Raw genomic sequence first — 26,383 nt, 5'->3', positions numbered from 1 at the left:
CCTATTACGGAGAAAAGTAATGCCCATCGAGGCAAGATGGAGACGCATCCAACGATGTATGCCATGCATGGGTGCACGTTGCGGTTCGGGCCGCATTAACGGACGAAAAAAAGTGCGGAATAAGAATAATAATAATAAAAATAACTAGAAAATTTCTGGAAATTTTGATATGGGCATGCCCTACCGCCCATTCGTCCCCTCTCGCTGCTTTGGTTTGGGGCTGTAGTGTTTGTGTTCGGGGGGGTTCTATGTCAGTTTGAGGTGTTTTTACGCTTGTATTTCATTCATTCCTGTGCTCCCAATAGTTATTAATGGGGCGCACTTTTTGGCATCTAGCGTTGCCACGGTAACGCTTTTGACTGAGAATAGTAATGCCCATCGAGGCAAGATGGAGACGCATCTAACGATGTACGCCATGCATGGGTGCATGTTCCGGTTCAGGCTACGTTAACGGATAGGTTTTTTTTTTCACCATGGTTCAAAACCCCATCCGAATGAATGGGGCCTTTTGGCCTGGATTTTGACATAAAATTTCCTTAAATCCCAGCTTCATGAAATTTGAGTATGTTGAAGTCCACAGCGTGCCGAGTCGAGAAACATTTGTACGATGTCTCTACGATAACCTGTTACCTAGCAACAAGCGTCCAAAGTCAAACGGAAATTTAAAAAAAAAAGAAAGGTCAATATCGCAAAAACTTTAAAAATTGGCATAATGAGGTTCTAGGGTCCGTATGTGCCAATCAGGCCGAGTGTTTGAAAGTTTGAACGATGTCTCTACGATAAAGTCCGGCCGAGCAATAAGCGTCTGAATTTTCGCCTTTTTTTTTGCTTTTTGGCATCTAGCGTTGCCACGGTAACACTTTTGACTGAAAAAAGTAATGCACATTAAGGCACGATGGAGACGCATCCAACGATATATGCCATGCATGGGTGTGCGTTCTGGTTCGGGCAGCATTAGCAGATTGTTTATTCACATGGTCCCCCATACAAATGCATTGGTTTTTGTTGCCATGGTAACAAGCCCCATAGGATAGAATGGGACAATTTGGCTTCAATATCTCAAAAGCTTTAAACGACAGCGTAATGAGACCTCAGTATGTTGTAGTCCACATCAAGCTGAGTCTTTTAACGTTGGAACCAAGTCTCTACGAAACCGCGTTGCCGCGCAACAAGCATCCGAAGTTCCGTTAGCATCAAAATAAACAATGTGGAATATCTCAAAAACCATAATAGCAAGCATGACGAGACTAAAATATGTTGCAGTACAAAGCGTCCCGGGTTTGTCAATGTTGTAATGATGTCTGTACGATAAACCGTTGCCTAGCAACAAGCGTCCAAAATAAAAGTGTTTTTTTTTTTAAATTGAAAGTTAAATATCGCAAAAACCGTAATAACTAGCATGATGAAGTTTTATGGTCCTTTAGTGACTATCGGGCCGAGTGTTTGAAAGTTTGAACGATGTCTCTACGATAAAGTTCGGCCGAGCAATAAGCGTGGGAATTTTCGCCTTTTTTTTTGCTTTTTGGCAACTAGCGTTGCCACGGTAACCCCTATTACGGAGAAAAGTAATGCCCATCGAGGCAAGATGGAGACGCATCCAAAGATGTATGGCATGCATGGGTGCACGTTGCGGTTCGGGCCGCATTAACGGACGAAAAAAAGTGCGGAATAAGAATAATAACTAGACCAAAATTCCCGGGAAATTTTGAAGTGCCACGGACTACTGCCGGATGATCGCGGGATGCACCCATGAGGGTCAGGGACTCGATACTTAGTCATTTGACACCACCCATGTCTCTGTATGTCAAACCATTCAAAAGATATTGGACTTTAACGTATCAGCCAATCAGAAGAAGGGGCGTGGCTAATTTGCACCAATGAGGGTCAGGGACTCGATACTTAGTCATTTGACACCACCCATGTCTCTGTATGTCAAACCATTCAAAAGATATTGGACTTTAACGTATCAGCCAATCAGAAGAAGGGGCGTGGCTAATTTGCACCAATGAGGGTCAGGGACTCGATACTTAGTCATTTGACACCACCCTTTACTCTCTATGTCAAACCATTCAAAAGATATTGGACTATAATGTATCGGCCAATCAGAAGAAGGGGCGGGGCTAATTTGCACCAATGAGGGTCAGGGACTCGATACTTGGTCATTTGACACCACCCATTACTCTCTATGTCAAACCATTCAAAAGATATTGGACTATAACGTATCGGCCAATCAGAAGAAGGGGCGGGGCTAATTTGCACCAATGAGGGTCAGGGACTCGATACTTAGTCATTTGACACCACCCATTACTCTCTATGTCAAACCATTCAAAAGATATTGGACTATAACGTATCGGCCAATCAGAAGAAGGGGGGGGGCTAATTTGCACCAATGAGGGTCAGGGACTCGATACTTAGTCATTTGACACCACCCATTACTCTGTATGTCAAACCATTCAAAAGATATTGGATAATAACGTATCGGCCAATCAGAAGAAGGGGCGGGGCTAATTTGTATATATAATATACAAATGTAAATATTTATATGTATAATAATAATAATATACATATATATCCAATGAACCTGTTCCCAGCAGGACTGGGGATCATGTAAGGTCAAAAGGTCAGGGTTCAGATTCCTCCATTTTCCAGGTTATATTACATGAAGTCTGTAATGACTGTGTCATGTGACCAGGTCTGGGTCAGTCTAATCAGCACAGCTGTGCTCTGGTTGTTAGGGGCAACAAGAACCTGATACAGAGGGAGCGGGAATGACAGCTAGATTTTCGGTTGTGACAAAACTCAAATCACTCCACTTTGCGGTCAAACCGTAGCTCTTAGCAGAAATATGAAAACATCGTGAGAGACAGAGAACCCAGAACATTCTGTCAATCTTATTTTCATTCAGATATTCCTTAAAATGTGTTAGTAACGGCAATTCGAAAACAAAAATGAGATTTTTTTTAAGAAAATGTTTTTTAACATGGGAGTCAATGAACAGCGAGACAGGAATTGGCGCGTCTGTTGGGCCCCCCGTTAAAATTTTGTGCACACCACGCCTGTCAAAGTCACATTTTATAAATCACAACACCTATGTCTATATTCTGACAAAAAATGATCTGTCTACCTTTTACGGTTTGCCCGTGAGCTCGAGTTACAAATAAAAATTATGATAATTTTTTTAACGTTTCCACACTCTAATGAATTAGAACCGCACTGTAGATTTGACAAAAAAGTGATTTCCAGTCCTCGCTTGAGCGCTCATATCTTGAAAAGTGTACATTTTAGGAAAAAACAGTCCGGGGTTTGGAGAGAGAAGAGAAATTTTCCTCCGTTTTGAAGTTTGAATGACGTTTCTACGTCCAAGTGTGAGAAAGATACGTGACTCGGAAAAAAGGTGAATTTTGTCTTTTTTTTCTCAACATTTTCCCATCCGCTTATAATGGCGCCATTGAAATGCATGGGAAAATCTTCCCCATTAGTTTGGAAATTTGGAAATGTTTTTGCACTTCGTGCAAAAACTATTCGTGCCATCGTTCTGAAAATCCACAGGACTGTAGTTAAATTCAGGGCCTACAACTTTCTAAATCGGTTCAGAATTTTTCGAGTAACGGTGTGCGAGTGGTGAGGCCCCAAAGTTCACGCAATGCGTTCCGGATGGGGCAAAAAGCGCACGTTTGTGCACGTTGCGCAAAAACGTGCACGCCAATTGCTTATAAAAGTCATACCCATCGATTCCCGATTAAGGCGCACGTTTCTACGTTTTTACTTTTCGCGTTTTCTCAAAGCTGTGGGACTAGTTACGCGCCGAAGTTTTTACGGAAGAATATATAATAAACTAGACAAAATTCCCGGGAAATTTTGAAGTGCCACGGACTACTGCCGGATGATCGCGGGATGCACCCATGAAGGTCAAGGACTCGATACTTGGTCATTTGACACCACCCATGACTCTCTATGTCAAACCATTCAAAAGATATTGGACTATAACGTATCGGCCAATCAGAAGAAGGGGCGGGGCTAATTTGCACCAATGAGGGTCAGGGACTCGATACTTAGTCATTTGACACCACCCATGTGTCTGTATGTCAAACCATTCAAAAGATATTGGACTATAACGTATCGGCCAATCAGAAGAAGGGGCGTGGCTAATTTGCACCAATGAGGGTCAGGGACTCGATACTTAGTCATTTGACACCACCCATGTCTCTGTATGTCAAACCATTCAAAAGATATTGGACTTTAACGTATCAGCCAATCAGAAGAAGGGGCGGGGCTAATTTGCACCAATGAGGGTCAGGGGCTCGATACTTAGTCATTTGACACCACCCATTACTCTCTATGTCAAACCATTCAAAAGATATTGGACTATAACGTATCGGCCAATCAGAAGAAGGGGCGGGGCTAATATGTATATATAATATACAAATGTAAATATTTATATGTATAATAATAATAATATACATATATATCCCATGAACCTGTCCCCAGCAGGACTGGGGATCATGTAAGGTCAGGGTTCAAATTCCTCCATTATCCAAGGTAAAGTATTATGAAGTCTGCATTGAGTGGGTCATGTGACTAGTTCTGGGTCACATGACCCGGAAGTATGGTAGTGTATATTGTATTGGAATGACTCAGCTAGTTCTTCGGATTTGACAAGCCTCAAATAACTTCACCTTGTAATCAAACTGTAGCTCCTAGCAGAAAAACAAAGACATCGTGAGAGAGACAGAACCCGGAAGATTCTGACAATCTTAATTTTATTCAGATATTCCTTAAAATGTGTTAGTAACGGCAATTCGAAAACAAAAATGAGATTTTTTTGAAGAATTTTTTTTTTAACATTGCAGTGAATGGAGAGAGAGACAGGAATTGGCATGGCTCTTAGTCTCCCCGTTTAAATTTTGTGCACACCACGCCTGTCAAAGTCACATTTTAAGAATACCAAAATGTATGTCTACATTCTGACCAAAAATTATCTGTCCAGCTTTTACGGTTCGGCGGTGAGGTCGAGTTACAAATAAAAATTATGGTCATTTTTTCAGGGTTCTGCTCACTCTGATCAATTAAAACCTCCACTCTAGATTTGAAAAAGGGGGTTTTTTAGTCCTCGCTTGAAGGCTCATATCTTGAAAAGTGTACATTTTAGGAAAAAACAGTCCCGGGTTTAGAGAGAGAAGAGAAGTTTTCCTCCGTTTTGAAGTTTGAATGACGTTTCTACGTGCAAGTATGAGAAAGATAGGTGACTCGGAAAAAAGGTGATTTTTTTTTTTTTTTAACCTTCACCGGACATTTCACACCCACAGTGTGAAATGCTGCCCCATACAAATACATGGGAAAATCTTCCCCATTAGTTTGGAAATTTGGAAATGTTTTTGCACTTCGTGCAAAAACTATTCGTGCCATCGTTCTGAAAATCCACAGGACTGTAGTTAAATTCAGGGCCTACAACTTTCTAAATCGGTTCATAATTTTTCGAGTAACGGTGTGCGAGTGTTGAGGCCCCAAAGTTCACGCAATGCGTTCACGATGGGGCAAAAAGCGCACGTTTGTGCACGTTGCGCAAAAACGTGCACGCCAATCGCTAATAAAAGTCATTCCCATGAAGTCCCGATTAAGTCGCACGTTTCTACGTTTTTACTTTTTGAGTTTTCTCAAAGCTGCGCAACTAGTTACGCGCCGAAGTTTATACGGAAGAATATATAATAATAATAAATAAATAAATAAGCCTGAGCAATAGTATGAGTGCCTCGTGCTGCGCACGAGGCACTCCTCCTCCATTGAGCTTGCGCATCTCAATGGAGGAGGAGTGCCACGTGGCGCAGCCGTGGCACTAATAATAAGCCTGAGCAATAGTAAGAGTGCCTCGTGCTGCGCACGAGGCACTCCTCCTCCATTGCGCAGCTCAATGGAGGAGGAGTGCCACGTGGCGCAGCCGTGGCACTAATAATAATAATAATAAGAAAAGGGAAACCTTTCTAGATACTAATTTAACGCCTTCATTTTTCAGGTTTTCTCGGCCGTGTTTCATTTTTTGGGGATTTTTTTTTTCCACAACAGAGCGGGGTCATGCTTTACACCCGCTGGTGCGCAGTGGGACCTTTGCGACTTTAGCATGTTAGCGAAACGCTAGCAACATTGCCTTTTGGGCCATTCTGGACGATTGCAATATGGTCATGCCACTACTTGGCATGCCCATAACTAGACAAAATTCCCGGGAAATTTTGAAGTGCCACGGACTACTGCCGGATGATCGCGGGATGCACCCATGAAGGTCAAGGACTCGATACTTAGTCATTTGACACCACCCATGACTCTCTATGTAAAACCATTCAAAAGATATTGGACTATAACATATCGGCCAATCAGAAGAAGGGGCGGGGCTAATTTGCACCAATGAGGGTCAGGGAGTCGATACTTAGTCATTTGACACCACCCATGACTCTCTATGTCAAACCATTCAAAAGATATTGGACTATAACGTATCGGCCAATCAGAAGAAGGGGCGTGGCTAATTTGCACCAATGAGGGTCAGGGACTCCATACTTAGTCATTTGACACCACCCATGTCTCTGTATGTCAAACCATTCAAAAGATATTGGACTTTAACGTATCAGCCAATCAGAAGAAGGGGCGGGGCTAATTTGCACCAATGAGGGTCAGGGACTCGATACTTAGTCATTTGACACCACCCATGTCTCTGTATGTCAAACCATTCAAAAGATATTGGACTTTAACGTATCAGCCAATCAGAAGAAGGGGCGTGGCTAATTTGCACCAATGAGGGTCAGGGACTCGATACTTAGTCATTTGACACCACCCATGTCTCTGTATGTCAAACCATTCAAAAGATATTGGACTATAACGTATCGGCCAATCAGAAGAAGGGGCGTGGCTAATTTGCACCAATGAGGGTCAGGGACTCGATACTTAGTCATTTGACACCACCCATGTCTCTGTATGTCAAACCATTCAAAAGATATTGGACTTTAACGTATCAGCCAATCAGAAGAAGGGGCGGGGCTAATTTGTATATATAATATACAAGTAAATATTTATATGTATAATAATAATAATATACATATATATCCAATGAACCTGTTCCCAGCAGGACTGGGGATCATGTAAGGTCAAAAGGTCAGGGTTCAGATTCCTCCATTTTCCAGGTTATATTACATGAAGTCTGTAATGACTGTGTCATGTGACCAGGTCTGGGTCAGTCTAATCAGCACAGCTGTGCTCTGGTTGTTAGGGGCAACAAGAACCTGATACAGAGGGAGCGGGAATGACAGCTAGATTTTCGGTTGTGACAAACCTCAAATCACTCCACTTTGCGGTCAAACCGTAGCTCTTAGCAGAAAAACAAAGACATCGTGAGAGAGACAGAACCAGGAAGATTCTGACAATCTTAATTTTATTCAGATATTCCTTAAAACGCGTTTGTAACGGCAATTCGAAAACAAAAATGAGATTTTTTTGAAGAAAACTTTTTTTAACATTAGAGTCAATGGAGACAGAGGCAGGAATTGGCATGGCTGTTAATCTCCCCGTTCAAATTTTGTGCACACCACGCCTGTCAAAGTCACAGTTTATGAATCTCAACATCTATGTCTACATTCTGACCAAAAATTATCTTTCTAGCTTTTACGGTTTGCCCGTGAGCTCGAGTTACAAATAAAAATTATGTTCATTTTTTGAAAGTCTCTCGCACTCTGATCAATTAGAACCGCACTGAAGATTTGACAAAAAAGTGATTTCCAGTCCTCGCTTGAGGGCTCATATCTTGAAAAGTGTACATTTTAGGAAAAAACAGTCTGGGGTTTAGAGAGAGAAGAGAAGTTTTCCTCCGTTTTGAAGTTTGAATGACGTTTCTACGTGCAAGTATGAGAAAGATAGGTGACTCAGAAAAAAGGTGATTTTTTTTTTTTTTAACCTCCTCCCACCCACAGTGTGAAATGCTGCCCCATACAAATACATGGTCCCCATTAGTTTGGGAATTTGGAAATGTTTTTGCACTTCGTGCAAAAACTATTCGTGCCATCGTTCTGAAAATCCACAGGACTATAGTTAAATTCAGGGCCTACAACTTTCTAAATCGGTTCATAATTTTTCGAGTAAAGGTTTGCGAGTGGTGAGGCCCCAAAGTTCACGCAATGCGTTCACGATGGGGCAAAAAGCGCACGTTTGTGCACGTTGCGCAAAAACGTGCACGCCAATCGCTAATAAAAGTCATACCCATCGATTCCCGATTAAGGCGCACGTTTCTACGTTTTTACTTTTCGCGTTTTCTCAAAGATGTGGGACTAGTTACGGGACGAAGTTTATACGGAAGAATATGGAATAAATAATAATAACTAGACAAAATTCCCGGGAAATTTTGAAGTGCCACGGACTACTGCCGGATGATCGCGGGGCTTATTTGCACCCATGAAGGTCAAGGACTCGATACAGATTCCAATGACACCACCCATGACTCTTTATGTCAAACCATTCAAAAGTTATTACAGAAAATATAGAACCGCTAACTGAACCGCTAACGGGATCGCTAACGGGATCGCTAACGGGACCGCTAACGGGACCGCTAACGGGATCGCTAACGGGATCGCTAACCGAGCCGCTAACAACCGCTAACGGAACCGCTAACGGGACCGCTAATGGGATCGCTAACGGAACCGCTAACGGGACCGCTAACGGGATCGCTAACGGGATCGCTAACTGAACCGCTAACGGGACCGCTAACCGAGCCGCTAACGGGATTGCTAACCGAGCCGCTAATGGGATCGCTAACGGGACCGCTAACAACCGTTAACGGAACCGCTAACAGGACCGCTAACAGAACCGCTAACAGAACCGCTAACGGGACCGCTAACGGGATCGCTAACAACCGCTAGCGGAACCGCTAACGGGACCGCTAACGGGGTCGCTAACTGGACCGCTAACGGGATCGCTAACTGGACCGCTAACGGGACCGCTAACGGGATCGCTAACGGAATCGCTAACTGAACCGCTAACGGGACCGCTAACGGGATCGCTAACAACCGCTAGCGGAACCGCTAACGGGACCGCTAACGGGGTCGCTAACTGGACCGCTAACGGGATCGCTAACTGGACCGCTAACGGGACCGCTAACGGGACCGCTAACGGGATCGCTAACGGAATCGCTAACTGAACCGCTAACGGGACCGCTAACCGAGCCGCTAACGGGATCGCTAACCAAGCCGCTAACGGGATCGCTAACGGGATCGCTAACAACCGCTAACGGGACCGCTAACGGGATTGCTAACGGGACCGCTAACGGGGTCGCTAACTGGACCGCTAACGGGATCGCTAACTGGACCGCTAACGGGACCGCTAACGGGATCGCTAACAGGACCGCTAACAGAACCGCTAACGGGACCGCTAACACCAATAACACTAACATCCCATAATAACACTAACATCCTATAAAAACACCTGCCATCCCATAATAACACTACCATCCTATAAAAACACCTGCCATCCCATAATAACACTAACATCCTATAAAAACACCTGACATCCCATAATAACACTAACATCCTATAAAAACACCTGACATCCCATAATAACACTAACATCCTATAAAAACACCTGACATCCCATAATAACACCTATCGTGTGTGTGTGTGTGTGTGTGTGTGTGTGTGTGTGTGTGTGTGTGTGTGTGTGTGTGTGTGTGTGTGTGTGTTCATCTAAGGTTAAAAGGTCAGGGTTCAGATTTCTCCATTTTCCAGGTTATACTATGAATTCTGTACTGAGTGAGTCATGTGACCAGTTCTGGGTCAGTCTAATCAGTCAACAGCTGAGCTCTGGTTGCTAGGGGCAACAAGAACAACAACAACTTCACGTCGCCAAACTCCATTCCTTCCTTCTGGTCTTCCTGCCGTCCTGCAACTTCGTTACGTCATCACAACAAACAGAATCTGTCCAATCTCCGTCCACTTCCTCAGTCCTCTCAGCCAATCACCAAGCAACACCACCTGAAACTGGCTCTGTTCAACACCCGCTCACTCAACAACAAAAGCCTGCTGCTGAATGAATTTACAACGGACAATAATCTGGATTTCCTCTGTCTAACAGAAACCTGGCACAAACCCCTGGACTATTTCTCACTAAATCAGGCCACTCCCCCCAACTTCACCTACATGGAACAAGCTCGTGCTGAGGGGCGGGGGGGTGGTGTTGCAGCAATATACAGAAAGGACATTAAAGCAACCTCCATCCCCATTCCTGTCATTCCTTCATTCGAACACACTGCCTTCAAACTGCCTGGCCCCACTCCTCTTGTCACCGCCGTCATTTATCGCCCCCCCAAACCAAACCCCTCCTTTCTCTCGGATCTCTCGGATTTTCTGACCCAGCTCTGCTCCATCTCTCCCTCTGTTCTCCTCCTGGGTGATTTCAACTTCCACATCAACGATCCTAACTGTAAACCTGCTGCTGAATTCCTGGACCTGCTACACTGCCTCAACTTCACTCAACACGTCGACTTCCCCACTCACGCCCGCGGCCACACCCTCGATCTCGTCTGCTCCACTGGCCTCACAATAAATCAGCTCTCCAGCCTCAACCTCCACGTGTCTGATCACCTGGCAATCATCATGGACATCAACATCCCCATCCCCACTCCCAAAGAAGCACGCAAAATATCCTTCCGCAACATCAGATCCATCTCCCCCTCTGCCCTCTCAGCCTCTCTCGCCACTCAGATGTCCGCCTCCCCTCCCCCGTCACCCGACAACCCCTCGGACCTCGTGGATTACTACAATCATACACTCTCCTCCTGTCTTGATCAACTGGCTCCCATCAAAACCAAAACAGTCTCTTTCGCACGCTCAGCACCCTGGTACACCCCTGAACTCCGCAAACTGAAATCCCGTAAACGTCAACTCAAGCGACTCTGCAAGAAATCTGGATTAACTGTTCACCAACTCGCCTACACTGATCATCTCCACCAATACAAGGATGCCCTCAACTCAGCTCGCTCCACCTACTTCTCCAACATCATCCATTCCGACTCCTCCAACCCAAAGGCTCTCTTCTCCACAATCAACAAACTTCTCAAACCTAGTGACAACATCTCCAACTCCTTCACAGTCTCTAAGTGCAACGACTTCCTCTCATTTTTTCAATCCAAAATCCAGACCATCTACAGTAACCTGACCACCTCCTCCACCCCCTCCACCTCCCCACCTGTTTACCCCCCCTCCGCCACTCAGCCCCTGTCTCACTTCTCTCCCATGTCTTCAGCGTCTCTTTCCACTGTCATGATGGGCATGAAAACCTCTTCCTGTGCTCTGGACCCCATCCCATCCACATTTATAAAAAACTGTCTCCCAGCCATTTCCCCACTCATCATCAACATCGTCAACTCCTCCTTCAGCTCTGGATCAGTCCCGGACACCCTCAAACTGGCAGCTGTCACCCCCATCCTCAAAAAACCTGGACTCAACCCTGACACCATGAACAACTTCCGGCCCATTTCCAACCTCCCTTTCCTGTCAAAAATTCTGGAACGCGCCGTCGCCACTCAGCTCAAGACCCACCTCACCTCCAATGATCTGTTTGAAACATTTCAATCTGGTTTCCGCTCACGTCACAGCACAGAAACAGCCCTCATCAAAGTCACCAATGACCTCCTTCTCTCCTCCGACTCCGGCAACCTCAGCATTCTCCTTCTCCTGGACCTCACAGCAGCCTTCGACACCATCAGCCACACCATCCTCCTCTCCCGCCTGGAATCATCTCTCTACATCACCGGATCCGCCCTCTCCTGGTTAAAATCATATCTCACTAACCGACATCAGTTCATCAGCATCAACAACTGCTCCTCCTCCACTGCCCCTCTGTCACAAGGCGTCCCCCAGGGTTCGGTGCTTGGTCCTCTACTCTTCATCCTCTACATGCTCCCCCTTGGCAACATCATCCGCCGCCACCGCCTCCACTTCCACTGCTACGCCGACGACGTCCAACTGTACATCTCCACCAAATCCCTCACCTCTGCAACCCACTCTACCCTGACCAACTGCCTCGCCGAAATCAAGTCATGGATGCACTCGAACTTCCTCCAACTCAACTACAACAAATCGGACATGCTCATCATCGGCCCAAAATCCCTCACCAAAACCGCTCACAACTTCACCCTCACCATGGACAACTCCATTCTGTCTCCCTCCACTCACATCCGCAACCTCGGAGTTATCCTGGACAGTAACCTCTCCTTCCAACACCATGTCAACCACATCACAAGGACTGCTTTCTTCCACCTGAAAAATATTGCCCGTCTCCGTCCATCACTCTCCTTCTCTACCGCTGAAACCTTGATCCACGCCTTCATCACCTCAAGACTCGACTACTGCAATAGCATCCTCTACGGTTCAACTTCCAAGGTCCTCAATAAACTCCAATATATTCAAAACTCTGCCGCCCGCCTGCTCACCCACACCCGCTCCAGAGACCACATCACCCCAGTCCTCCAGAAGCTCCACTGGCTCCCCATCCCTCAACGGATCCACTTCAAAATCCTTCTCCTCACCCACAAAGCCCTCCACAACCAGGCCCCCTGCTACCTCACCGACCTGCTCCACCGCTACACTCCCTCCCGCAGCCTCCGCTCCTCTGACGCCAACCTCCTGTCCCTTCCAGTCAGAACCAAGCACCGGACCTGGGGCGACAGGGCCTTCTCCATCGCTGCACCCACCCTCTGGAACTCCCTCCCCAAAAACATCCGTGACTGTACAGACCTCCCAGCATTCAAATCCCATCTCAAAACTCACCTTTACAGAACTGCTTTTAATGTGTGATTAATGTCCTGTCTCATGTTGTGTCCTTTTGTACTGTCCTGTGTAATTGTAATTTGTATTATGTGTTTTGTTTTAATGTAAAGCGTCTTTGAGTGCCCAGAAAAGCGCTATATAAATAAAATGTATTATTATTATTATTATTACAAGAACCTGATACAGAGGGAGCGGGAATGACTCAGCTGGATTTTTGGTTGTGACAAACCTGAAATCACTCCACTTTGCGCTCAAACCGTAGCTCTTAGCAGAAAAACGAAAACATTTTGAGAAACAGAGAACCTACCAGATTATCTAAATGTTATTTTCATACAGATATTCCTTAAAATGTGTTAGTAACGGCAATTCGAAAACAAAAATGAGATTTTTTTTAAGAAAACTTCATTTAACATGGGAGTCAATGAAGAGAGAGACAGGAACTGGCGTGTCTGTTGGCTCCCCCGTTAAAATTTTGTGCACACCACGCCTGTCAAAGTCACATTTTATAAATCACAACACCTATGTCTATATTCTGACCAAAAATTATCTGTCTACCTTTTACGGTTTGGCCGTGACCTCGAGTTACAAATAAGAAATCATGTTTTTTTTTCAGTGTAACTACACTCTAGCAAACTGACTCCCGTGCTCTAGATTTGAAAAAAAGTGATTTCCAGTCCTCGCTTGAGGGCTCATATCTTGAAAAGTGTACATTTTAGGAAAAAACTGTTTCGGGTTTGGAGAGAGAAGAGAAGTTTTCCTCCGTTTTGAAGTTTGAATGACGTTTCTACGTGCAAGTATGAGAAAGATACGTGACTCAGAAAAAAGGTGAATTTTGTCTTTTTTCTCGACATTTTCCCATCCGCTTTGAATGGCGCCATAGGAATACATAGGGAAAATGAGCTCCCCATTAGTTTGGAAATTTGGAAATGTTTTTGCACTTCGTGCAAAAACTATTCGTGCCATCGTTCTGAAAATCCACAGGACTGTAGTTAAATTCAGGGCCTACAACTTTCTAAATCGGTTCAGAATTTTTCGAGTAACGGTGTGCGAGTGGTGAGGCCCCAAAGTTCACGCAATGCGTTCCGGATGGGGCAAAAAGCGCACGTTTGTGCACGTTGCGCAAAAACGTGCACGCCAATCGCTAATAAAAGTCATACCCATCGATTCCCGATTAAGGCGCACGTTTCTACGTTTTTACTTTTCGCGTTTTCTCAAAGCTGTAGGAGGAGTAGCCGGACAAAGTTTTTACGGAAGAATATATAATAATAAGCCTGAGCAATAGTATGAGTGCCTCGTGCTGCGCACGAGGCACTCCTCCTCCATTGAGCTTGCGCAGCTCAATGGAGGAGGCGTGCCACGTGGCGCAGCCGTGGCACTAATAAGCCTGAGCAATAGTATGAGTGCCTCGTGCTGCGCACGAGGCACTCCTCCTCCATTGAGCTTGCGCATCTCAATGGAGGAGGAGTGCCACATGGCGCAGCCGTGGCACTAACTAGAAAATTTCGGGAAATTTTGATATGGGCATGCCCTACCGCCCATTCGTCCCCTCTCGCTGCTTTGGTTTTGGGCTGTAGTGGTTGTGTTTAGGGTGGTTCTATGTCAGTTTGAGGTGTTTTTACACTTGTATTTCATTCATTCCTGTGCTCCCAATAGTTATTAATGGGGCGCGCTTTTTGGCATCTAGCGTTGCCACGGTAACGCTTTTGACTGAGAATAGTAATGCCCTTCGAGGCAAGATGGAGACGCATCTAACGATGTATGCCTTGCATGGGTGCATGTTCCGGTTCAGGCTACGTTAACGGATAGGTTTTTTTTTTCACCATGGTACAAAACCCCATCCGAATGAATGGGGCCATTTGGCCTGGATTTTGACATAACATTTCCTTAAATGCCAGCTTCATGAAATTTGAGTATGTTGAAGTCCACAGCGTGCCGAGTCAGGGGACATTTGTACGATGTCTCTACGATAACCTGTTGCCTAGCAACAAGCGTCCAAATTCAAACAGAAATTTAAAAAAAAATGAAAGGCCAATATCGCAAAAACTGTAATAATTAGCATAATGAGGTTGTACGTAGCGTTAGGGACAATTGGGCCGAGTGTTTGAAAGTTTGAACGATGTCTCTACGATAAAGTTCGACCGAGCAATAAGCGTCTGAATTTTTGCCTTTTTTTTTGCTTTTTGGCATCTAGCGTTGCCACGGTAACACTTTTGACTGAGAAAAGTAATGCCCATCGAGGCACGATGGAGACGCATCCAACAATGTATGCCATGCATGGGTGCACGTTCCGGTTCGGGCAGCATTAACAGATTGTTTATTCACATGTTCCCCCATACAAATGCATTGGTTTTTGTTGCCATGGTAACAAGCCCCATAGGATAGAATGGGACAATTTGGCTTTAATATCTCAAAAGCTGTAAACGACAGCGTAATGTGACCTCAGTATGTTGTAGTCCACAAGAAGCTGAGTCTTTTAACGTTGGAACCAAGTCTCTGCGATACCGCGTTGCCGCGCAACAAGCATCTGAAGTTCCGTTAGCATCAAAATGAACAATGTGGAATATCTCAAAAACCGTAATAGCAAGCATGACGAGACTAAAATATGTTGCAGTACAAAGCGTCCCGGGTTGGTCAATGTTGTAATGATGTCTGTACGATAAACCGTTGCCTAGCAACAAGCGTCCAAAATAAAAGTGTTTTTTTTTTTTTAATTGAAAGTTAAATATCGCAAAAACCGTAATAACTAGCATGATGAAGTTGTATGGTCCTTTAAAGACTATCGGGCCGAGTGTTTCAAAGTTTGAACGATGTCTCTACGATAAAGTTTGGCCGAGCAATAAGCGCGGGAATTTTCGCCTTTTTTTTTGCTTTTTGGCAACTAGCGTTGCCACGGTAACCCCTATTACGGAGAAAAGTAATGCCCATCGAGGCAAGATGGAGACGCATCCAACGATGTATGCCATGCATGGGTGCACGTTGCGGTTCGGGCCGCATTAACGGACGAAAAAAAGTGCGGAATAAGAATAATAATAACTAGAAAATTTCAGGAAATTTTGATATGGGCATGCCCTACCGCCCATTCGAGCCCTCTCGCTGCTCTGGTTTGGGGCTGCAGTGTTTGTGTTCGGGGCGGTTTTATGTCAGTTTGAGGTGTTTACGGTTGTATTTCATTCATTCCTGTGCTCCCAATAGCTATTAATGGGGCGCGCTTTTTGCCGTCTAGCGTCCCCACGGTAACGCTTTTGACTGAGAAAAGCAATGCCCATCGAGGCACGATGGAGACGCATCCAACGATGTATGCCATGCATGGGTGCACGTTCCGGTTCAGGCTACGTTAACGGATAGGTTATTTTTCCACCATGGTTTTAAAAAACCCATCCGAATGAATGGGGCCATTTGGCATGGATTTTACATTAAACTTTCCTTAAATCACAGCTTCATGAAATTTTAATACGTTGAAGGTCACAGCGTGCCGAGTCAGGGAACATTTGTATGATGTCTCTACGATAATCTGTTGCCTAGCAACAAGCGTCCAAAGTCAAACTGAAATAAAAAAAAAAATGAAAGGTCAATATCACAAAAACTTAAAAAAATGGCATAATGAGGTTCTAGGCTCCGTTAGTGCCAATCGGGCCGAGTGTTTGAAAGTTTGAACGATGTCTCTACGATAAAGTCCGGCCGAGCAATAAGCGTCTGAATTTTCGCCTTTTTTTTGGCTTTTTGGCATCTAGCGTTGCCACGGTAGCACTTTTGACTGAAAAAAGTAATGCCCATCGAGGAACGATGGAGACGCATCCAACGATATATGCCATGCATGGGTGCACATTGCGGTCCGAGCAGTATTAACAGATTGTTTATTCACATGCTCTCCCATACAAATGCATAGGTTTTTGTTGCCATGGTAACAAGCCCCATAGGATAGAATGGGACAATTTGGCTTTAATATCTCAAAAGCTGTAAACGACAGCGTAATGAGACCTCAGTATGTTGTAGTCCACATCAACCTGAGTCTTTTAACGTTGGAACAAAGTCTCTGCGATACCGCGTTGCCGCGCAACAAGCATCCGAAGTTCCGTTAGCATCAAAATGAACAATGTGGAATATCTCAAAAACCGTAATAGCAAGCATGACGAGACTAAAATATGTTGCAGTACAAAGCGTCCCGGGTTTGACAATGTTGTAATGATGTCTGTACGATAAACCGTTGCCTAGCAACAAGCGTCCAAAATAAAATAGATTTTTTTTTTTAAATTGAAAGTTAAATATCGCAAAAACCGTAATAAGTAGCATGATGAAGTTTTATGGTCCTTTAGTGACTATCGGGCCGAGTGTTTGAAAGTTTGAACGATGTCTCTACGATAAAGTTCGGCCGAGCAATAAGCGTGGGAATTTTCGCCTTTTTTTTTGCTTTTTGGCAACTAGCGTTGCCACGGTAACCCCTATTATGGAGAAAAGTAATGCCCATCGAATCACGATGGAGACGCATCCAACGATGTATGCCATGCATGGGTGCACGTTGCGGTTCGGGCCGTATTAACGGACGAAAAAAAGTGCGGAATAAGAATAATAATAACTAGAAAATTTCTGGAAATTTTGATATGGGCATGCCCTACCGCCCATTCGTCCCCTCTCGCTGCTTTGGTTTGGGGCTGTAGTGTTTGTGTTCGGGGTGGTTCTATGTCAGTTTGAGGTGTTTTTACGCTTGTATTTCATTCATTCCTGTGCTCCCAATAGATATTAATGGGGCGCGCTTTTTGGCATCTAGCGTTGCCACGGTAACGCTTTTGACTGAGAATAGTAATGCCCATCGAGGCAAGATGGAGACGCATCTAACGATGTACGCCATGCATGGGTGCATGTTCCGGTTCAGGCTACGTTAACGGATAGGTTTTTTTTTTCACCATGGTACAAAATCCCAACCTGAATGAATGGGGCCTTTTGGCCTGGATTTTGACATAAAATTTCCTTAAATCCCAGCTTCATGAAATTTGAGTATGTTGAAGTCCACAGCGTGCCGAGTCAGGGGACATTTGTACGATGTCTCTACGATAATCTGTTACCTAGCAACAAGCGTCCAAAGTCAAACGGAAATTAAAAAAAAAAAAGAAAGGTCAATATCGCAAAAACTTTAAAAATTGGCATAATGAGGTTCTAGGGTCCGTATGTGCCAATCAGGCCGAGTGTTTGAAAGATTGAACGATGTCTCTACGATAAAGTCCGGCCGAGCAATAAGCGTCTGAATTTTCGCCTTTTTTTTTTGCTTTTTGGCATCTAGCGTTGCCACGGTAACACTTTTGACTGAAAAAAGTAATACCCATCGAGGCACGATGGAGACGCATCCAACGATATATGCCATGCATGGGTGCACGTTCTGGTTCGGGCAGCATTAACAGATTGTTTATTCACATGGTCCCCCATACAAATGCATTGGTTTTTGTTGCCATGGTAACAAGCTCCATAGGATAGAATGGGACAATTTGGCTTCAATATCTCAAAAGCTGTAAACGACAGCGTAATGAGACCTCAGTATGTTGTAGTCCACATCAAGCTGAGTCTTTTAACGTTGGAACCAAGTCTCTACGAAACCGCGTTGCCGCGCAACAAGCATCCGAAGTTCCGTTAGCATCAAAATGAACAATGTGGAATATCTCAAAAACCCTAATAGCAAGCATGACGAGACTAAAATATGTTGCAGTACAAAGCGTCCCGGGTTTGTCAATGTTGTAATGATGTCTGTACGATAAACCGTTGCCTAGCAACAAGCGTCCAAAATAGAAGTGATTTTTTTTTTAAATTGAAAGTTAAATATCGCAAAAACCGCAATAACTAGCATGATGAAGTTTTATGGTCCTTTAGTGACTATCGGGCCGAGTGTTTGAAAGTTTGAACGATGTCTCTACGATAAAGTTCGGCCGAGCAATAAGCGTGGGAATTTTCGCCTTTTTTTTAACTTTTTGGCAACTAGCGTTGCCACGGTAACCCCTATTACGGAGAAAAGTAATGCCCATCGAGGCAAGATGGAGACGCATCCAACGATGTATGGCATGCATGGGTGCACGTTGCGGTTCGGGCCGCATTAACGGACGAAAAAAAGTGCGGAATAAGAATAATAATAAAAATAATAATAATAAGAAAAGGGAAACCTTTCTAGATACTAATTTAACGCCTTCATTTTTCAGGTTTTCTCGGCCGTGTTTCATTTTTTGGGGATTTTTTTTTCCACAACAGAGCGGGGTCATGCTTTACACCCGCTGGTGCGCAGTGGGACCTTTGCGACTTTAGCATGTTAGCGAAACGCTAGCAACATTGCCTTTTGGGCCATTCTGGACGATTGCAATATGGTCATGCCACTACTTGGCATGCCCATAATAATAATAAGAAAAGGGAAACCTTTTCTGGGTACTAATTTACGCCTTCATTTTCATGTTTTTCCTCATTTTTTCGGCCGTGTTTTACTTTTTGGGGATTTTTTTTTTCCACATCAGTGCGGGGTCATGCTGTACACCCGCTGGTGCGCAGTGGGACTTTTGCGACTTTAGCATGCTAGCAGCATTGCCCTTTGGGCCATTCTGGACGATTGCAATATGGTCATGCCACTACTTGGCATGCCCATAATAAAAATAATAATAAGAAAAGGGAAACCTTTCTAGATACTAATTTAACGCCTTCATTTTTCAGGTTTTCTCGGCCGTGTTTCATTTTTTGGGGATTTTTTTTTTCCACAACAGAGCGGGGTCATGCTTTACACCCGCTGGTGCGCAGTGGGACCTTTGCGACTTTAGCATGTTAGCGAAACGCTAGCAACATTGCTTTTTGGGCCATTCTGGACGATTGCAATATGGTCATGCCACTACTTGGCATGCCCATAACTAGAAAATTTCTGGAAATTTTGATATGGGCATGCCCTACCGCCCATTCGTCCCCTCTCGCTGCTTTGGTTTGGGGCTGTAGTGCTTGTGTTCGGGGGGGTTCTATGTCAGTTTGAGGTGTTTTTACGCTTGTATTTCATTCATTCCTGTGCTCCCAATAGTTATTAATGGGGCGCACTTTTTGGCATCTAGCGTTGCCACGGTAACGCTTTTGACTGAGAATAGTAATGCCCATCGAGGCAAGATGGAGACGCATCTAACGATGTACGCCGTGCATGGGTGCATGTTCCGGTTCAGGCTACGTTAACGGATAGGTTTTTTTTTTCACCGTGGTACAAAATCCCATCCGAATGAATGAGGCCTTTTGGCCTGGATTTTGACATAAAATTTCCTTAAATCCCAGCTTCATGAAATTTGAGTATGTTGAAGTCCACAGCGTGCCGAGTCGGGAAACATTTGTACGATGTCACTACGATAACCTGTTACCTAGCAACAAGCGTCCAAAGTCAAACGGAAATAAAAAAAAAAAAGAAAGGTCAATATCGCAAAAACTTTAAAAATTGGCATAATGAGGTTCTAGGGTCCGTATGTGCCAATCAGGCCGAGTGTTTGAAAGTTCGAACGATGTCTTTACGATAAAGTCCGGCCGAGCAATAAGCGTCTGAATTTTCGCCTTTTTTTTTGCTTTTTGGCATCTAGCGTTGCCACGGTAACACTTTTGACTGAAAAAAGTAATGCACATTAAGGCACGATGGAGACGCATCTAACGATGTATGCCATGCATGGGTGCACGTTCCGGTTCGGGCAGCATTAACAGATTGTTTATTCACATGGTCCCCCATACAAATGCATTGGTTTTTGTTGCCATGGTAACAAGCCCCATAGGATAGAATGGGACAATTTGACTTTAATATCTCAAAAGCTGTAAACGACAGCGTAATGAGACCTCAGTATGTTGTAGTCCACATGAAGCTGAGTCTTTTAACGTTGGAACCAAGTCTCTGCGATACCGCGTTGCCGCGCAACAAGCATCCGAAGTTCCGTTAGCATCAAAATGAACAATGTGGAATATCTCAAAAACCGTAATAGCAAGCATGACGAGACTAAAATATGTTGCAGTACAAAGCGTCCCGGGTTGGTCAATGTTGTAATGATGTCTGTACGATAAACCGTTGCCTAGCAACAAGCGTCCAAAATAAAAGTGATTTTTTTTTTAAATTGAAAGTTAAATATCGCAAAAACCGTAATAACTAGCATGATGACGTTTTATGGTCCTTTAGTGACTATCGGGCCGAGTGTTTGAAAGTTTGAACGATGTCTCTACGATAAAGTTCGGCCGAGCAATAAGCGCGGGAATTTTCGCCCTTTTTTTTGCTTTTTGGCAACTAGCATTGCCACGGTAACCCCTATTACGGAGAAAAGTAATGCCCATCGAGGCAAGATGGAGACGCATCCAACGATGTATGGCATGCATGGGTGCACGTTGCGGTTTGGGCCGCATTAACGGACGAAAAAAAGTGCGGAATAAGAATAATAATAACTAGAAAATTTCTGGAAATTTTGATATGGGCATGCCCTACCGCCCATTCGTCCCCTCTCGCTGCTTTGGTTTGGGGCTGTAGTGGTTGTGTTTAGGGTGGTTCTATGTCACTTTGAGGTGTTTTTACGCTTGTATTTCATTCATTCCTGTGCTCCCAATAGTTATTAATGGGGCGCGCTTTTTGGCATCTAGCGTTGCCACGGTAACGCTTTTGACTGAGAATAGTAATGCCCATCGAGGCAAGATGGAGACGCATCTAACGATGTATGCCGTGCATGGGTGCATGTTCCGGTTCAGGCTACGTTAACGGATAGGTTTTTTTTTTTTCACCATGGTACAAAACCCCATCCGAATGAATGGGGCCATTTGGCCTGGATTTTGACATAAAATTTCCTTAAATCCCAGCTTCATGAAATTTTAGTATGTTGAAGTCCACAGCGTGCCGAGTCGGGAAACATTTGTACGATGTCTCTACGATAACCTGTTGCCTAGCAACAAGCATCCAAAGTCAAACGGAAAAAAAATAAAAAATGAAAGGTCAATATCACAAAAACTGTAATACTTGGCATAATAAGGTTGGACGGTAGGTTAGGGACAATCGGGCCGAGTGTTTGAAAGTTTGAACGATGTCTCTACGATAAAGTTCGGCCGAGCAATAAGCGTCTGAATTTTCGCCTTTTTTTTTGCTTTTTGGCAACTAGCGTTGCCACGGTAACCCCTATTACGGAGAAAAGTAATGCCCATCGAGGCATGATGGAGACGCATCCAACGATGTATGGCATGCATGGGTGCATGTTCCGGTTCGGGCCGCATTAACGGACGAATAAAAGTGCGGAATAATAAGAAAAGGGAAACCTTTTCTAGATACTAATATATCGCCTTCATTTTCATGTTTTTCCTCGTTTTTCCGGCCGTGTTTTAGTTTTTGGGGATTTTTTTTTTCCACATCCGAGCGGGGTCATGCTGTACACCCGCTGGTGCGCAGTGGGACTTTTGCGACTTTAGCTTGTTAGCAAAATGCTAGCAACATTGCCCTTTGGGCCATTCTGGACGATTGCAATATGGTCATGCCACTACTTGGCATGCCCATAACTAGAAAATTTCTGGAAATTTTGATATGGGCATGCCCTACCGCCCATTCGTCCCCTCTCGCTGCTTTGGTTTGGGGCTGTAGTGGTTGTGTTTAGGGTGGTTCTATGTCAGTTTGAGGTGTTTTTACGCTTGTATTTCATTCATTCCTGTGCTCCCAATAGTTATTAATGGGGCGCGCTTTTTGGCATCTAGCGTTGCCACGGTAACGCTTTTGACTGAGAATAGTAATGCCCATAGAGGCAAGATGGAGACGAATCTAACGATGTATGCCGTGCATGGGTGCATGTTCCGGTTCAGGCTACGTTAACGGATAGGTTTTTTTTTTCACCATGGTACAAAACCCCATCCGAATGAATGGGGCCATTTGGCCTGGATTTTGACATAAAATTTCCTTAAATCCCAGCTTCATGAAATTTGAGTATGTTGAAGTCCACAGCGTGCCGAGTCAGGGGACATTTGTACGATGTCTCTACGATAATCTGTCGCCTAGCAACAAGCGTCCAAAGTCAAATGGAAATAAAAAAAAAAAATGAAAGGTCAATATCGCAAAAATTTTAATAATTGGCATAATGAGCTTGTACGGCCCGTTAGTGCCAATCGGGCCGAGTGTTTGAAAGTTTGAACGATGTCTCTACGATAAAGTTCGACCCAGCAATAAGCGTCTGAATTTTTGCCTTTTTTTTTGCTTTATGGCATCTAGCGTTGCCACGGTAACACTTTTGACTGAGAAAAGTAATGCCCATCGAGGAACGATGGAGACGCATCCAACGATGTATGCCATGCATGGGTGCACATTCCGGTTCGGGCAGCATTAACAGATTGTTTATTCACATGGTCCCCCATACAAATGCATTGGTTTTTGTTGCCATGGTAACAAGCCCCATAGGATAGAATGGGACAATTTGGCTTTAATATCTCAAAAGCTGTAAACGACAGCGTAATGAGACCTCAGTATGTTGTAGTCCACATGAAGCTGAGTCTTTTAACGTTGGAACCAAGTCTCTGCGATACCGTGTTGCCGCGCAACAAGCATCCGAAGTTCCGTTAGCATCAAAATGAACAATGTGGAATATCTCAAAAACCGTAATAGCAAGCATGACGAGACTAAAATATGTTGCAGTACAAAGCGTCCCGGGTTGGTCAATGTTGTAATGATGTCTGTACGATAAACCGTTGCCTAGCAACAAGCGTCCAAAATAAAAGTGATTTTTTTTTTAAATTGAAAGTTAAATATCGCAAAAACCGTAATAACTAGCATGATGAAGTTGTATGGTCCTTTAAAGACTATCGGGCCGAGTGTTTCAAAGTCTGAACGATGTCTCTACGATAAAGTTTGGCCGAGCAATAAGCGCGGGAATATTCTCCTTTTTTTTTGCTTTTTGGCAACTAGCGTTGCCACGGTAACCCCTATTACGGAGAAAAGTAATGCCCATCGAGGCAAGATGGAGACGCATCCAACGATGTATGCCATGCATGGGTGCACGTTGCGGTTCGGGCCGCATTAACGGACGAAAAAAAGTGCGGAATAAGAATAATAATAAAAATAATAATAAGAAAAGGGAAACCTTTCTAGATACTAATTTAACGCCTTCATTTTTCAGGTTTTCTCGGCCGTGTTTCATTTTTTGGGGATTTTTTTTTTCCACAACAGAGCGGGGTCATGCTTTACACCCGCTGGTGCGCAGTGGGACCTTTGCGACTTTAGCATGTTAGCAAAACGCTAGCAACATTGCTTTTTGGGCCATTCTGGACGATTGCAATATGGTCATGCCACTACTTGGCATGCCCATAATAATAATAATAATAAGAAAAGGGAAACCTTTCTAGATACTAATTTAACGCCTTCATTTTTCAGGTTTTCTCGGCCGTGTTTCATTTTTTGGGGATTTTTTTTTTCCACAACAGAGCGGGGTCATGTTTTACACCCGCTGGTGCGCAGTGGGACCTTTGCGACTTTAGCATGTTAGCGAAACGCTAGCAACATTGCCTTTTGGGCCATTCTGGACGATTGCAATATGGTCATGCCACTACTTGGCATGCCCATAATAAGAAAAGGGAAACCTTTTCTAGATACTAATATATCGCCTTCATTTTCATGTTTTTCCTCATTTTTTCGGCCGTGTTTTACTTTTTGGGGATTTTTTTTTTTCACATCAGTGCGGGGTCATGCTGTACACCCGCTGGTGCGCAGTGGGACTTTTGCGACTTTAGCATGCTAGCAGCATTGCCCTTTGGGCCATTCTGGACGATTGCAATATGGTCATGCCACTACTTGGCATGCCCATAATAATAATAATAATAAAAATTCCTGCAAATACAATAGGGCCTTCGCTCTGAAGGTGCTCGGGCCCTAATAATTCCTGCAATTACAATAGGGCCTTCGCACTGCAAGTGCTCGGGCCCTAATTAAAGCTGCAAGCAGCGATGAACGGGCCCTCGTGCGTGCAATTTTCACCAATAAAAGTCAAGGACTCAAAACAGAGTCTGATGACACCACCCACGAGTGTCTATGTCAAACCATTCAAAAGTTATGGCAGAAAATAGGAACTATCAAATACGGACCAATCAGATGAATGGTGGGCGTACTTTTTGGCGTCTAGTGTCGCCACGGTAACGCTTTTGACTGAGAAAAGTAATGCGCGTCGGCGCAGGATGGAGAGGCACATTTTGATGTATAACACACCTGGGTGCACGTTATGGCATTAACGGCCAAAGAAATGGCATAAATTGCGCCAAAATTACACGATTAATTCAAAATGGCCGACTTCCTGTTCGGTTTCGGCCATGGCGCCAAGAGACCTTTCTTTAAGTTGCGACATGATACAGGTGTGTAGCAATTTTCGTGCATGTACGTCAAACCGTATTGTGGGGCTTGAGGCACAAAGTTTTCTAGGGGGCGCTGTTGAGCCATTAGGCCACGCCCATTAATGCAAACTATTAAATATCAAATTTTTTTGCCAGGCCTGGCTTGCGTGCAAAATTTGGTGACTTTTGGGGCACGTTTAGGGGGGAAAAAGGCCCTCCTTTCGTCGGAAAAATAAAAAAAAGAAAGGAAAAGAATTCCTACAGATACAATAGGGCCTTCACACTGTCAGTGCTCGGGACCTAATAAATAAATGAACAAATAATCGAGGTGTTCCCATTGGTTTTACCGCTCATGCAGCTTCTTAATATTAGTAAGCGTCTCACTCAGTACCTGGTCTTGGAACAAGGCTCCCCCAAAGGCCCACAGAGTAGCGAAGACAAAGTAGAGCTCATAAAGTTCTTTGGCACAGTCGGGCGGGGTGTTTTCTGGAGTCATAAGGCACTCCAGCAGGTAGCACAGCATCTGCACCAGGCTCTGCTCAGGGATGGGGATGATCTTCTTAAACCTGAGATTACATCACACAGTCAAATATTACTGTTCTGCAATTAGAAAATGACAGGAACCAGTGTGCAAATAGAGGAGGATGAAAATGAAGTTCGTCATTTGTCAAAATGTGCATTGCTTGGGTAGATTTAACCGTGCAATCACGCCTTTGTTCCTGGACACCACTTTACATATTCAGGCTCTGCAATACAGCGGCGCATTTAATGTTTTCTGTCACTGACTATAATATGACCTACTGTGTTGAAGTTTGGGGAAATGCCTGTAAAACATATATTCAGTCAATTTTCATTTTGCAAAAAAGAGCCATAAAAATAATCAGTAGAAAACGATATAGAGATCCAACTAATCCATTATTCCTTCAGTTAAAATTGTTGAAATTTCATGAATTAGTAGACTTTAGTATTCTGCAAATTATGTTTAAAGCTCATAAAAAACTTTACCAATCAACATTCAGAAAAGATTTGAAAAAAGAGAAAGCAAGTATAACTTAAAAGGATCAGAGATTTAAAAAAAAAAAAACAAGATTCAGGACTAAATTGATGGAACGTTGTGTTTCTGTGAAAGAATCAGTTTATGGAACAATCTGAATAAAGAAAACAAAGAATCCAAATCAAACATTACATTCAAAAGAACAATTAAAGCCTGTATGTTAAATAAATATAATGAAATATGTTAGTTAAGTTTTATTGACATACCTATAGACGGCGGTAATTTTATT

At 44.0% G+C, this 26,383-nt stretch overlaps 1 protein-coding gene across 1 annotated transcript in view; it reads right to left on the bottom strand.

The window, feature by feature from the left end:
• LOC133449893 (dynein axonemal heavy chain 9-like) overlaps window positions 1–26,383 on the bottom strand; it is a 158,823-nt gene that overhangs the window by 74,958 nt on the left and 57,482 nt on the right. The window contains 1 exon segment of the mRNA XM_061728799.1: window positions 25,492–25,666. Within this exon segment, the coding sequence (XP_061584783.1) occupies window positions 25,492–25,666 (175 nt within the window).

Source organism: Cololabis saira, chromosome 1 (genome assembly GCF_033807715.1).
Source record: "Cololabis saira isolate AMF1-May2022 chromosome 1, fColSai1.1, whole genome shotgun sequence".
In the NCBI taxonomy this organism is placed as follows: Eukaryota; Metazoa; Chordata; class Actinopteri; order Beloniformes; family Belonidae; genus Cololabis; species Cololabis saira.
The sequence above is the reverse complement of the archived record's forward strand: the minus strand, read 5'-3'. Positions and strand labels throughout refer to the sequence as shown.